At 38.0% G+C, this 15,634-nt stretch overlaps 1 protein-coding gene across 8 annotated transcripts; it reads right to left on the bottom strand.

Annotated features, from left to right (window-relative positions):
- Positions 1-1,159: 1,159 nt before the first annotated feature.
- On the bottom strand, positions 1,160-14,800 carry LOC106790632 (histone-lysine N-methyltransferase, H3 lysine-79 specific-like). 8 transcript variants are annotated; one of them, XM_014755685.1, is made up of 12 exons: positions 13,963-14,482; positions 12,265-12,382; positions 11,073-11,596; positions 9,367-9,438; positions 6,972-7,096; positions 6,583-6,866; positions 6,329-6,497; positions 5,736-5,919; positions 5,388-5,674; positions 4,741-5,263; positions 4,294-4,434; positions 1,160-4,012 (listed from the first exon to the last, which is right to left on the bottom strand). In XM_014755685.1, the coding sequence occupies exons 3-12, from the start codon at positions 11,239-11,241 to the stop codon at positions 3,606-3,608; spliced, it is 2,361 nt and encodes a 786-aa protein (XP_014611171.1). In that variant the 5' UTR covers positions 11,242-11,596; positions 12,265-12,382; positions 13,963-14,482; the 3' UTR covers positions 1,160-3,605. The 8 variants fall into 8 exon arrangements, with proteins under 8 accessions (XP_014611171.1, XP_014611173.1, XP_014611169.1 ...); XM_014755687.1 differs by lacking the exons at positions 12,265-12,382; positions 13,963-14,482 and adding an exon at positions 14,489-14,800; XM_014755683.1 differs by lacking the exon at positions 12,265-12,382.
- Positions 14,801-15,634: the final 834 nt, after the last annotated feature.

Genomic DNA, 15,634 nt, shown 5'->3' with positions numbered 1-15,634 from the left:
TATTCAATTGCAGTGAACTTTGAGAACATAAGGTTATGAGTGATGCAATTAGAAAAAAAGAAAATAATAATAATAAAAAAAAAAAGAAGAAGAAGAAAAAAAAAAAGAAAGGTTTGTTATTGGTTATGCTGCTAATCGAGTTAAACGTAAATTCAAAATTAATCGAAACACCAAATTCAAATGTTCACTTGTCCCCTAAAAGTAGCTTTACTGAAACAAAAAATTCCAATTTTTCTTTTGGTTTGCTCGGAGTGACGGGTGGGGTGGTAATGTCTTTTTATAACTCGCTATAGTTAACTCTGAAGATTCCTATTTTCAAATGAATAAATAAAATATTGCAATTCTATTAAAGATATTAATAAGAGTATGAATTTCTAAATGTGTTTTTTGTTTTTCGATAAAGCAACTTTAGAGAAACTCTTGGAAATTTTTCATTTATCGGTTGCTCCTTTCTAAAATATCAATTTTACAATAATAAACCATGAGAAATAATGGAATTTATTTTTTTTTTTCTTAAAATGATAAAATACCAAAATAAAAACAATTATTATCAAAAGGATTTTGGGCAATCTTTCTCGCGCTTACATCTTATTCTTTTTATTTCTTTTATTACTACTTTTAATAGATTGCATCAATTCTTGTTGCACTTTTAGTTTAAAAAAAAAAACGAAACAAAAGGTGTTTATCTTTTTGTTTTTACGTAATCTACGGTTTCTTATAAATATTTTATCATCACAAGGTTTTGCCAGAAGAGCCATGATCAATTTGTATATGTTAATCGTTTTTTTTTTGTTAAATCCGTCAATTTATGATAAGTAATCAGTTATTAAATCAAATAATTATACCTATCAGGTAAAGTATGAAGTAAGGTAGAATATTACGAGTAGTGTGAGTAGTTTTAAAAAATATGAAATTAAAATTTCAATCAATCTATAAAGTCACCTGTTTTTTTATACAACAATGCTCGTAGTTATACTTTCTTGTTTTTTAACGAGAAATTCTATTTAAGGTTTTCCCTAAACCGCCTAATTATTTCATGTAATACCTAGATTATTCATAAATTAATTGCTTTAGACACTTTAACGGTAACATATTTACCAAACAAAGTTATAACAAAATTCGACATAGACTACTGCAACAACAACAACAATACTCAAAATTAAACGATCGGTATCATCACATTTATTAATGTTTTTTTTTTTTTTCTTATATCTTTATTTCTTTCTTTCTTTTTTACGTAATTTCTACGGGTGTCTCTTCTACTGCATGGAATATTTATGAAAGATGATAGATTTTTAACCAACTCGGATGATGAAACAGAATTTATCATCAGCGAATATTACTCCAAAATTTTTTGTATGTTTTCTTTGTGTTGCTTTTTTAACTTTTTAATTTTTTTTTTTTATGTATACCTTCCCATCCATTACTCAATACATATATACATATATGTGTGTATATAATAATAATTCGTAATTTTCTATCGTTTCATTATATATTCTATTTACAATTAAATCATCCCATCTCTTATGTGTACGGATGTTATTTAATAATAATTGTCAGCATACATTCCCATTCTCAGACTTTCACTCACTCACTCTCACTCTCACTCTCACTCTCACTCTCACTCTCACTCTCACTCTCTCTCTACGCAGTAAACAATTCAACAGTATTCCTTAAAAACTACACAAGATACTAATTAACTTTAAATCGTTACTTATATCACATTGTTCGTAAACACATTCCTTTACTTCCTATTTCTCTCTCTTATTTTTCTTTTCATCTCATTATTCATTCTACATTTTTTTTTGTTACTTTTTACCACGTAATAGATTGGTATTATGTACAGAATGCTACGCGCTATTTATTTCTATCGATAATTTTTCTTTCTTAATTTTATCCGTCTTAGTCGAACAGCGCTTTTTGCTATTTAAGTTTTACTTTTTCTCTTCTTTCATTTCTTTTATCTCTGTCTCACTCTAGGTTAACATTCTACATCATTAGTTTTATTTACGATTCAGTATGTTGTCAAATTCCCATTTACATTTAATAAGATTATCTTCATCGACTATCGTAACAAATGCAAATACGATTTAACGAAAATGTTCATCTCTTAGTGTGTTAACACTATGCCGCCCATTACACATTGGTGTCACTTTTAAAGAGATTGAACAAATGCACATCGCCCCACACATCGATCGAAAGAATCTTGGTCATACGTTCGGACGTCAAAGTGTTAATTAGTGTTCAAGTAGTATTCGATTGCTTCAAAATTTGTAATTGCTAATATGAAAAGCAATGACACACACAGTTAATGTCATCAGATTGATATCGGACTAAAAATTAAACACAAAAACATGTAATAATAATGAACTATACGACGATGGATGAACATTTTCTCTCTCTCTGCTTCGTTCGCTTTGTGTATGTCTTAACTCTGTCATTTTGTTTCATTTAAAATAAAATTATGTATCATAATGCCTACGATAGCGCAAGAAAATTCTTTATATATTCATATGAAATCAATATAGAGAAGAATCGTAAATTGACATTATTAGGCATGCTGTTAAGCCGAATAGTAGTAACATGCATAGAGAGTTGCATGATTAAAATAAATATATAAAACAATAAATATTAGAACTTATTCGAAAGACAACTCTTATTAACAATTCCTTACTCTTGTTTACTCTCTTTTTCTTTGCAAGAAATTCATTTCACCGTTTGTTTTTTTTTGTTTTCTGGATAAAATGGGCTCGTTCGGTGTCCACAGCCAGAAAAAGATTAAAAGCTTCATTGCCTATACTTCATTCAGTACATTTAGTCTTAGGGGTGGGTGGGTCTTTTGGGTGTGGGGGGGTGGGAGGAAGAGAAAAAAAAAAAAGAAAAAATATATTATAGACATCGGTTATACCCACTTAAAGTATTATTAACTGTTAGATTATATATGTTGGATTTTCTTTGATCGCTTTACAGCACCGAAAAATATAATCCGATTCTAAAATCTCAAATTTTCAACCTTAATACAAAGATGTTGCACAGATCAGTAGTTCGTAAACGCGACTTTTGTTATTAACATTTGCAATATGGTATATATTTATAACTGATAGATATTCTATTAGAAACAATCGTAATTGATTAACGGAGACATAATTTTGAGAGAAATGTACAACAATAGCAATCCAGTGTACGATACGAAGAAAATTTGGAACATGTATTAAAAATGTGAATATTGAATGGAGTAAAAGTTAAAGATAATAACAAAGACAAAATAAACAAAAACTGCAAGTCAAAAATGACAACTAAACTAACTCGTTGGATGTCAATCATATAATACGGGAATCAAAGCGCAATACGTTATTTCCTTATAAGATTCGTGTACACAAATTTATATCGTTTCATTTAAAATCGTAGACGACAGAGGTTCTAATAACTAACGCGCGAATAGGATAAACACATTACATGTAGTGTGTATATGTGTGAGTGTGCCAGTAAACATATAAGGACCTGGAGAATCTACATAAAAGTTGATAAAAGTGATTCACACTTGTCAGTTTCCATAAATGTAAAATAGTCTTTCCTCAAACTAATTTGATCTTTCTTTGATTTTGTCAGACGGTTGAATGCGAAGTTGAGGAAGGTTGCGTGATGGATGATGTTGTAGTAGACGGTGGAGTAGAATTTGATGGCGAACTAACGACAACAACTGGCTTAACTAGCGTCGTCGTATTAAGGTACTGAGCATTTACAAGTGGCATTTGTCCCACAGATTTGAGAATAGGAGTTGTAATCATTTTCCCCGCAAGACTCGATGGTGCTAAAATATGAGCAGTTACTTGATTCCCTTGGGAAACAACGGTCATTGGTGTGACTATCGGTGTCAGACCGGAAAGGGGAGTATGTTGGCCGACGATGTGAGCTATACTTTCAGTGGACGGAGCATTGGACATCACTGTCGCTGAACCCGCCTTTCCTGTCGTTGTTTGAAGGGAAACTCCTGCATGACTTAAAGTCAATCCTATAATAATAATTATTCTTATTCAGTGTATTAAATGATTATCCAGAACACGACACAGGCCCATGTCATCCATTTAAAAAACAATTCGCGACATAAGCCATTTAATGCAAACCGTTCTGCTAATGGATTTGTTTATTTTGCACCAAACCAGTTTTAGATAGCAACAATGCGAACTAATATTGTGGAACATGGTGCGATTTTAAATAAATTTTCAAAATCATAATAATAAATGAAAATAAAAAGTAAATGTTAGGATTGTGAAAAATTAAAGTTTGACGCACCATTTGCTGGAAGAATATTTAATTCTGCACCACCGGGAAGTCTTGTTAGCTCCGAACCGCTTCCACCGACCAGCGTAACACCTCCAACCATTTTATGCGTGGTTTGCGTCGTGTCACCCGTTCTTATTCTCGTTTGGGCATCTATAGAATTAAGTCGTCGATATAATTTTCTTTATATAGTCTGACTAGACACACACACACACACACACACACACACACAAAAACACTCGCACGCACACACACAGAGATAGAGGGGGGGGGGTTGATCGAAAATCGTAGAATATAATTGGTTGAACACTGTATGCAAAACTTTGTTGAAAAAAAAAAAATAACATTTTAAGTTTGAAAATCCGAAAGAAAGATTTAATATTTGTTCACGTAGGCGACCACTACGCTTTTTGGGGACAGACTGTATAAAGTTAGTTATAGAGATAAATGATAACTCACTGGAGACGTTTAAAGCAGGAGAATGAGCGGTAAGAACCAAGGGTCTTCCCTCGTTTCCAGAATGTACAAATGTAACGGGCCTGACGTCGTTGGCCGAAGATTGCACGGCAAGAGCCAGGGGTCTGTCGTTATTCGATAAATTCGAATGCACAAAGGTTACACGATTGTCATTAGCCGTAGACGAGTGCACGACCAGTGCGACGGGCCTTGGCTCGCTTCCAGTGTTGGATTGAACGGCAATCAGTGGCCTCGATTGATCCGAGGAATTTTGTACGGCCAACGTAAGCGGTCGGGATTCATTGTTAGCACCGGCGGCTGCAGCTGCAGCGGCAGCAGCTGCAGCTGCATGCGTGACCAGTAGTTGTCTCGTGTCACCAGGTATAACTCTGAGACCAGGGCCGATATGGGAAAGGGTCGGCACGATTGTCGCTAATCCTTGACCCGTATTTAACATTTGGGCGCTTATCGGTAGATGTAGATGAGACTGTTGCACCAAATTCGTCGGAGATGTTGTCACTTTCTCCTAATAAACGAAACAATAAACGAAACAATAAACGAAACAATAATGAACATATACGAACCGCGACGAAAATTCTGTCTAAGTAAATAAAAGAGATTTTCAACAAGAAGGAGAGAAAGTTAATTACTTGAGCCGGAGCAGGAATGGTAGGCGTCGTCCCAGCAGCAGCAGCAGGTACGCCAGGGCTCGAACTAGTCGGTGGACTTTCCCTCGAATTTTGGGCAAGATTAAGCCCCTGCGTTTGACAGACTACAGCAGCCGTAGCAACTTGATTGTGAATATTTGAATTGTTAGTCGTCGTTTGAAGCGCTTGTGGCGAACTAGCCGTCGCAGCGCTGCTCAGACTACTCGTGCTGCTGTATCTGGTACCACCGCGTGCAAGTCCGGCTACCTCCAATTCTATATTTTCTGGAACTTTGTTAACGAACGGTTATAAACGTTAAACGTTACCCAATAATTACATACTAATTATTACCATTTTTCATAGTCGGAACTTCCGCGGACGAACTCTGTTCTGGCAGTAGAGTATTAAAGTCGATATGATCCCACGTTGCTGCGAGTTCCTTCTTTAAAGCAACCAATTTTTGTTGCGCCGCGATTTTTTCTCTTGCCAGCTTTTCCATTTCGTGCTCATAATCGCGTTCTTTTTTTCTTAATGACTATAACAAAAAATAACAAGAAATTAGACGAATTCACAGTGTAACACACAAGTTGACTTGTCTCAATAATTTTCAATCATTGTTTCAAGCTTTTTGTCAGAACCTGTTTGTGCACGTGGTATAAAGAGCGGGGAAAGTTTGCGAGCGAAGGTGAACTTTATGCTAACAGAGAGAGAGAGAGAGAGAGAGAGAGAGAGAGAGAGAGAAACGCATGCGCGACTCAACCAAGCGCACGTGGCTTCAACAGTTTAAGAGATACACCTATCCCCTCTCCAATTCTTGTTCCCCTCCTATGCCAACTCTTCTGACATTAGAGTTTCTTTAAACCCCATTTGCATCTTTGCGTATGTTTTTATAATTGCAGATATTATAGTTAGAATTTTAAATCACAAAATGTTATTTCGCATACCTGTATATGTTTGATGGCAGCGTGTAAAATGGATAGATTCGAGGACTTTTTGTCCTCTTGCGCTGGTATTTGCTTTTTGAGAAATTCGAAGCATTCTTTAAGATGCGCTCTTCGATTTTTTTCCAGCTTGTTGTGTACTTCCCTTGTACCAGATCGGATCACGCACGACCTGTAATAATCCACAATAATTTTTCTATTTCTCGTTAACTTTCTTTACAAATGATTTATTCGAATTTAAGGGACTTTACTCTTACCCACTCCTGTGTTTCTTATTGTCATGAGCAGTTTCCACATCTACAATGAGATTTCCAGCGCTTTGTTGCGAGACATTGGAATTCTGATTTTCCAAGTACTGATTTTGCGTTGTACTCTGATTATTTTGATGATGATGATGATGATGATGATGTGGTTGTTGTTGTTGCTGATACTGGGGTGCCGGTGGTAATGCAGGTGATTGTTGTTGTTGCTGCTGTATTTGATGATGTTGCTGCTGCTGTTGCTGCTGTTGTTGTTGTTGCTGTTGCTGCTGTTGCTGCTGCTGTTGTTGTTGTTGTTGTTGTTGTTGCTGTTGATGATGATGATGGTGATGATGGTGATGATGATGATAATGATGATGATGAGCTCCAGAATGAGGAGCACTTACTTGACTGTTAAGATTAACATTTGCGACTGGTGGTGTGATGCGAGAAGTCGTGATCACCGGACTCCCTCGTTGAGGTACGTTGGTATGATTCCCATTTGTTCTGTTGTTTTCCAACGGCTCTTCTTCTGAAAACATTATTAGAAAACGTTATAGATATAATTCTACTTGAAATTCAAAGTTTAAGTTTCAAAATAATTTGTAATAAAAAATAAAAGAAGTATAGAACTGTCACACTCGGAAATGAAGAAAAATGCAAATGAAATAATAGTCAGTCACAAATCTATATAAAGGAATGATGTTGATTTTCTTAACAAGTTAAATTGTTAATTATACAACTTTTTGTATCCATGACAATGTTCATTTTAGCTCTATATCGATCACGCCTTGTGATCCCTTTTAGTAGAACGAGTGCAATGTGAGTTAAGTAAGTACTCGAGTCATTCTATGGACGAATCTGAATGGTCGTACTTTCGTCTAAGATTAGCAAACGTTAGTGTTACCGATGGTGATGGTTTTGATCCGACTTTACCATCTAAATTTCCACCCGAAATTGTCATTCTGAAAATACTTAGAAAATGTTTTCCTTCCTGTATTTTAGTTTTTGTCAAAAATAAAAATCGTGCAGAAAATGTACGCAATACTGCAACTTGGTTCTATCTATTAAACGAAAGAACGAAGAAGAAAGTTTTCGCGAGTAGTCGAAACTCATCGCTACGAGAAACGAAGGTACAAAGAAGAAAGAAGAAGAAGAAGAAGAAGAAGAAGAAACGATCTTCTTCTTCTTCTTCTTCGCGACGCTATAAATTAGCGCGGCACGTGTACGCGCATACAGCTAACTCTCATTCATGTACCAAGACCTGGCAAAGTCCCCCGTCGCATAACTCGCTCGCTCTTTCTTCTATCTATTTCTGACTCGCATGAGAAGAGCAGAACGAGAATCCTCAGACGAGAATTCTACGCACGTGAGAATACATGAGTTTCTCTTGTTCAGGGGGAGAAAGAGAAAGACAATGAAAGTGAAGATAGAAGAAGGAAGGCAATGTGTTATTAGAAAATTTGTCAACACGATAACAACTCTGGGCTAACAACCCTAATACCTAATTTTCAATCTCATTAAATAAAACAAATTTTCTGTGTTAAACAAGGAAATAACAATTGTTGCTCAACTTAGTTGATTTAGCCATATCTCAAAACGATTTTGATGCGACAATCGTTTATAAATAATTATCGCGATGGAGTCTGCTCACCGAGGAAATAGTGTCGTATCCATTTTTTCTTCGGTGGAGGCGACATCCAGTTATGTATAAGTTTATCCTTGACTACATCGATTATACCAACGACCTGCGTCGATGAGAGATTATTCGCGTTCTTGAGATCGTTGACATTGTTATTGTTCTCTTTACTTTTATCATCATCATCATCATCATCATCATCATTGCCGCCGCCGTCGCCGTCGTCGTCACCAAAGTACCTTCAATGGTATGTGAATATGAATTCACATTTTGTCGAGATCGAGGCAACGGAGTAAGTATCTTCGAGGATCAACAAAATCCCCCTGTATTCTTTCGTGAAAGGAAGGAAGAAAGGAAGGAAGGAATTAGCGATCGTGAATATTATTGGACTCTTTCTGTTTATATTCGGCTGCGAATACTTTTTAAATAGTGATTTTTGTTGTTCTCGATTGAGAATACATTTACTGCATTTCATTGAAAAAAACATTAGTATTCATTTATAAATCGGTAGAAACTTTTGTCAAGGAACCCCGAAAAATAGGTCGATAACCATTTATCCGTGTCCTCTTCAATCGTTCAACGTTATGTGTTACGTAGGAGAAAAATTGTCGATAACAAATATGTTATAATTAGACAAAATCAACAAAGAATAGAATAACTTTGATAAAAGTAACAGGAGATTACGTAGTCGATGCGAAGACACAACGATGATAACAATGATAATGATAATAATGACGACGACGACGAGAACTTCTGGATATCTAGTGTTAGAATTTTTGTAATAAGAAAAAAAAAAAAAGAACAAATATATGCATAGTAAAAGGTGTAACAATTTAAACAGTATATATACACACACACATATATGCTCAAAGAGATATAGCCCTTCTCCGTTGAATTATTTTCAATAAGATTTAAACGCAACGAACGAACTCATTGTCGACTGAAAGACATGGTCTGCACACGACGACCAAACTCGTCCCTGTCACTGCCTTCGAAGCAGAGAAACCCGTCGACAACGATGCCCCCCTCTTGCTTCCTCTGCGCCACTCTTCTCAACCGAGACCGACTACGTTTCGAACGATCGTGCATCGCAACGCACCACCACCACCAACAACAAAATTCTACTCAAATGTAATATTTATTTCATTATTTATTTAACTTACCATCGATGATAAGCATTTTCTCTTCGCAAAGGAATTCATCTGGCTCGTTACGATCCCTTTTTAATTTGATACCTGCAACAAGAAATATAGAAGAAATGAGAGTTTTTATATACCAATTCGAGTATATTTATTTGGAATGAAATATCAATGTGAACATAATCCCCTAAAAAACAATACGATATACGAGGAGCCAAGTTTTATTCGCATCCCCGCGCGTTTAACGCTCGAATCCACAGGTCGATAAAGAATGAAAAATTGAAAGAGTAGCATCTCTCCACGTGATGTAGAGAGAGAGGGAAGTTCCGAGTGTCAGCTAGCACACTAGTGGAAGAACCGAACAACGAGGTAGCCGGTGGTCTCCTCTATTTATCTTGTTGTTCCCTTCTGATTCCCCCACTCGTTGGAATGATAGGTCAGAAAGAAGAAGGACGGAACCGGCAACATAGTGGATTGATCAGACTGCCACGCGGTCTGTCTCGCATGGTGGGGGGTTAGCCGGGGACAAGGAGCATGCGCGATGCACGCGGTCTGCATGCATTCTGTGCGTATGCGCCGTCAGCGCATTCGTAGCCTCGTGCTCTCATACGGCACGCAAAACAACCCCACCACTACTAACTCACCGATCCCATTCTCGCGCATCGCCATTTTACTACTCTCTCTCTCTTCCCTCTCCTCCTTAAAACAGAGAGCAGAAGAAACACGTCGCAGAAATTTGATTGCTCTATCGTTGCTCTATCGTTGCTCTATCGTTGCTCTATCTATATTGCTCCCGCACACACCTGCTCTGCACGAATTTTTTTCTTATTGCTATAAATAAGTAATACGCGTTAAACAGATTTTTTAGATTCTTTGCCTATGAAAAGATAATACGAATGACGGAAAGAAATTATGAAGGATCGGTGTAAACGAACGGTTTGCATTGAATAGGAGCAGTAGACGACGACGACGACGACGACGACGACGAGTAACGGTGCCTATTTAATTTCAAATGTTTTTCTACACGGTCAATGGGGAATAGGTGGCAACGCGCGCGCACGTGAATGAAGCGCAGAAAATCTGTCGTGTAGTTTCTAATGTCACTGACCGGGGGTTCCTTTTGCTTCCCCTCCGACGGCAGGCACGTTCCAGGTCTTTAGTCCCCTCCTTCCTCTGGCAGCGTCGACCGGCGCTTAGCACCACGGTCACCGTGCCCACCCCACTCCCTTCTCTTCTTTCCTCTTTCCTTTCCTTTCCTTTCCTTTCCTTTCCTTTCCATTCCAACTCCACTCCACCATACACTCCACTTTTCTTCGTTCCTCGATGAACATACTATTGCTTGCTCGAACCTTCCTCTATCTTCTCCAATAACACGACGACGACGACGACGACGACGACGACGACGACGACGACGAAGATCGAATATGCGCGCGCTACTAATAGGTTTTTCTACCCAACATTTTGAACTTTTTTGGCAATAGAAACCTATTACTCATCATTCATTAACCATCAACTAATGTGGTTCATGTACATATGAACAGCAGAGAGACATTGCAAGAAGGAAATAATGAAAAAATGTAGCCGCGCCTTTCTCTCGTAAAAGGGTAAACTGCGTGTGCGTGTCATGTGCATTATGTGTAATTATTAGTAGGCGAGCGATAGACTCGAGGATGGGGGAGAAGCGTTGGGAGGCGCGTGAGGAGGCGCGTGAGGAGGCGCGTGGTACTCACCACGTGGTTCGGTTGAATTGTGATGGTTGTTAGAGTGGGGGAGTGCGACGGCGAGCGATGGTTGATTGGAGGAGGTGGATGTGGAACTAGTGCTAGCGACGCGTTGTTCCCTCTTCTTCTCCTGCTGCTCGACGTACCGCGCCGCTTCCAGTAACGTTTCCAGGCTCATTCTTAATTCGGTCGCCCTCCCCCTCCTCTTCTTCTTTGGATCCAGCGTGTTCACTCGTATCACGACGACGAACCACAATGGTCTTGATATATTGTTAATAATGTTCTTTTATGTTGGACGATACCGTCCAAAGGATCGGTATCGCGCAAAGGCGCGACCTATAAACTTTATTTCTTTCCCCCTCTTCACTAGTCTTTTTCCTTCCTCGTTAGTTGCTTCCACCACCTCCACCTCCACCCCCACATCCGCCGCCGCCACCGCCACTTTCACCTCCAGCTCCGCGTTCTTCTTCTTCTTGATGTTCCTGTAGTTGATTCTGCTACCTGTACCAATTCTTCCACCGCGAGTAGCCGATCTGCGTTGAAAAACAAAACGCGCTTTGTTATACACCTTCTCGACGATTCGAATTTTACAAACAGAAGGAGTACATTTTGTCAAGAAAATAAGGGGAATACATCGAATGCAACTATATTCGAGCGTAATTTGAAAACGCATTATGTTGTGGAACACCGATTAACACCGCGTCCCAATATGTGTCACGTGACTTAGCCATGATGTAACGTGGAGCGCGCGGGAAGCATCGGTCTTCCCCTCCCACGCGGATACCAGCGGAAAGGAACGACGAAAGAAGAGAAATGTTAATTCTGTATCTCATTATTGTTGCAACAAAACTCGATAATATTGACAAGTTTTATATGTTTCACCGTATACGCCACAATTTTCTAATTTCATATCAAATTATATAGAAACTGCGGTCACGGATAACCCACGTGACGATCAACCAGAAAGAAAAGAAAATTCTCTTCAAAATATCGTATATTAATAGGCAATATATACTGCAATAATCAAAGTTAATCAAAAATATAAAAGGAACAACGTCGATTTGCCTAAAATCTAGTATCGTTAATGTCTAACGATTAATATTCAAAAATGAATCAACATAGTTTACATTTTAAAACATTTCAATTGACGCGTACCTCTTCTTCTACGAGTATTAGATAACGTATATCCTTGTAAAATTACCATAGTTGGCCGAGGAGAAGTAATTTTAATAAAGATTCAATCGTCATATTTTAATATAAGATAAATCACAGAATGATTTAAAGTCAAGTAACAGGAGTGGACGACTTGCTGCACAATTCTACGTTGGTTCGATGTTAGTCGGTTATGGAAGGGAAGAGAAAAGAAACCGAGCTGGATGGGGAAGGAGAAGAGAGGGAACGGGGGAATAGAGGAGAAGGGAGAAGCACGACACACACGACGAGAGACAAGAGGCGGGAAAGGCGAAGCAAAGAACGAGGTTCCAGCGTAGATTCGAACTCGCTTTAAACAGAAAGAGAGAGAGAGAGAGAGAGAGAGAGAGAGAGAGAGAGAGAGAGAGAGAGAGAGAGAGAGAGAGACAGAGACAGAGACAGAAAAGCGATGGTATATGCACGTAAATCGTGACAATGAAAAAACAGAAGAATAAGACGGGCAAGTTCGAATTAGCAACTTTAACTAATAAGATTGAACTAACCCTTATTTAACTTCACCATCAACCCAGATGGCAAAGAAATAGAAAGAGGAAAATAAAAAAAAGTATAGAATTAGGTGTATAAGAAGAGTTAACGTTAGGTTAAGGGAATAAAAATACGAAATGTGATAACAGGACAAAAAAGTAAGGTAAAGAGATGGCAAAGAATGCTAGGACGAAGGGGAACAAAGAGAGCAGAGGAGGAGAATTCGTTAAGTACTATTCGGGAAGGGGGGAGGGGTTCGCCGCGCGATAATTCAAGAAGAGGCGCCGCGAGAGCCGAACACCGAGGAGAGCTCCTTATAAACTGACAAAGCGCGACACGCGTACTCATACGCTAACAGTGTATCCGTCACCGCCGACGCACGTACCACCGGCCAATCGGAGCTCTTTGGGCCGTGACGTCATGGCCTCAAGTATTCGCTCATTGGTCGAATCTATTATGGCACGGAAAACACGCCACGCAACCACCTATACGTTTACACAGAAAGATTTACACGAGCGCACACGCAGTTAGTTAAATGTTAGAGATAGACATATAACACGTATTATTAAACACACAAAATACGCTTTTAACTTTTAACGATGAACGTCAATTCAAATAAACCGATAGTTTCTCTTCGGATTAGAATAAAGTACCTTTTTTAAACTTTTCTTTCGGACGATTTACCGGGCGTGGTGATTATAAGGAAATCTTCTACGTACAATAAATCGTGAAAAGTTTTCAATCGTATCATCCGTGATACTCTTCGTACACACGTATATACGTATATATATACGTATATATACGTGTGTACAAACGCGGTTCGCAACAACGCGATGGATCGAGATGCGAGCGCATACACACACACACGCACACACTTCTGACAGTCTTTCGAAGAAAAGGATAAGGTCGAGAATAGAGGAAAGACAGAAGGGGGGGGGGAGAGAAAGATATTGAAGAAAAGAGTAAGAAGAGAGAAAGAGAGAGAGAGATCGATTACTCTGACGATTATTTCCGCGCGTCATATCTCTTTTCTCTTTTTTTCTTATTCTTTTTTATTTTCTTTCTCTCTCTCTCTCTCTCTTCATCAAACTCTATCTTTCTTTATCATTCATTCACTCATTCACTCACTCACTCACTCACTCACTCACTCACTCACTCTCTTTCTCTTGCTCTTGCTCTTGCTCTCTATTTATCTATCTTTTCCTCCTCTTGTCAAACGTACCGTAGAAACAGAAGGAAGATCGAACACGAGGGAGGAGTAAGTTTCACGTTAACTGAGCCACCGGTCGTCCCTAGACGTTTCAGAGCACACACGATGGTTATAACCTGATCGATCTGGCGCGTGGCAGAAACATTTTACAAGTGTTAACCACTGCGCATCAACAGCCATGCTTGCTTGGCCACGATTCACGTGTCTGGGCTCCGACTTACGGGCCAATGGTAGTGCGTTTCATGACGTCATCCTGCTCTATCGACCAATGAACGCGACCCATGTGACGCAGCAATTCGGCTGGGCGTGTGAGAGTAGTGTCGAGCTCCCTGCATATCTCCTCGCCCGTTACTAACCATTGCACTTTTTTCAACATTATTATTGACGAACGCGAAATATATTTTATTTTATCTTTATCCGCGAATAATCGTATTATCACAGATTGTAATATTAACACTAGAGTTTTTCTAATGTCTTATGATCGTCGGTTAATTGCCGGGTGTTAGAAGAAAGAGAAGCTTTCGTACTAGGCTCTTACCTTTCGCGTCGACGCCAAAACGGAGCTGAGTATCGCGCACGCGAGAAAGAGATAGAATGAATTCTTACCAGGGAGGGGGTAAAGCACAAAGACGGATAGAATACAAGGAGTGGGGGAAACACGACCCGCGAGATAGAGAGAAAGAGAGTGAAAGAGATAGGGGGAAACTAATGTTCCGTACACGCAGAGCACACCCGACACCCGGCTCGCCCGGGCAAATACTCGCTCCGGTCTTGGCGGCCTCACTCTCTGCCACCTTTTGTCACGTTCTTTCTCCGTCACATGGATCTTCCTTCTGCGCAGTTGCTATATCTTCGTTACACAGAAGCGCGCTTCATTGTTTACTTAAATGCATGCGCGGCGCATCCTTTTACTCTCTCTCTCTCCCTCTTATCTTATTCAAAATGACTCTTTTCAATGCATTTTCTTTCAATATTCCTAACAATTGTTATACATTTTTGTGTGTGTGAGAACTTATTTATATTTTATATTATATATATATATATCAATCATTTTCATACGAATAAAAATTTATAAATGTATAGCATATCAATAATTTAGTGAAACATTTAATATACAGTACTTTGACCTAATTACTGTCATTTTTATACAAAATATATATTTCTTTCGATATTTTTTTTAGAAAATTAAAACAATGTTCATTCTTTTCATTGATTTCATTAATTAATAGAAAATATAATACAAAATTTATATTCATTTATTTATTGATTTATAATTATTATCAAATGTTTTTAATAATAAGAATGAAAAGGTTCACCTGTAGAAACATTTTATGTACTTTTTATTACATAAACAATCCTCCAAAAAAAAAGGATAATATTTTTTCTTTACAATGAAAGTTATACAACACGCTTCTTGTCTTTCTCTTTTTTTATATATATGTATAAGTATATCATATCTAATTTACTAAAATATTATTTGTCATATCTCTCTCTCTCTCTCTCTCTCTCTCTCTCTCTCTCTCTCTCTCTCTTTCTTTGCTCGCTTAAATTCATTAGATATAGAAATTAGATTAGACAAATAAATGTTTTCATTATTATAAAGCACAATCGGTTATTTCAAGTATTCTTTTAAATTAAAATAAATAAAAGAATTTAATTCCTATTGTTTGCAATTTTATATAAA

This window comes from Polistes canadensis, unplaced genomic scaffold (genome assembly GCF_001313835.1).
Source record: "Polistes canadensis isolate GaletaPanama2010 unplaced genomic scaffold, ASM131383v1 scaffold_252, whole genome shotgun sequence".
Classification (NCBI taxonomy): Eukaryota; Metazoa; Arthropoda; class Insecta; order Hymenoptera; family Vespidae; genus Polistes; species Polistes canadensis.
This window is presented reverse-complemented; position numbering and strand designations above follow the sequence as displayed.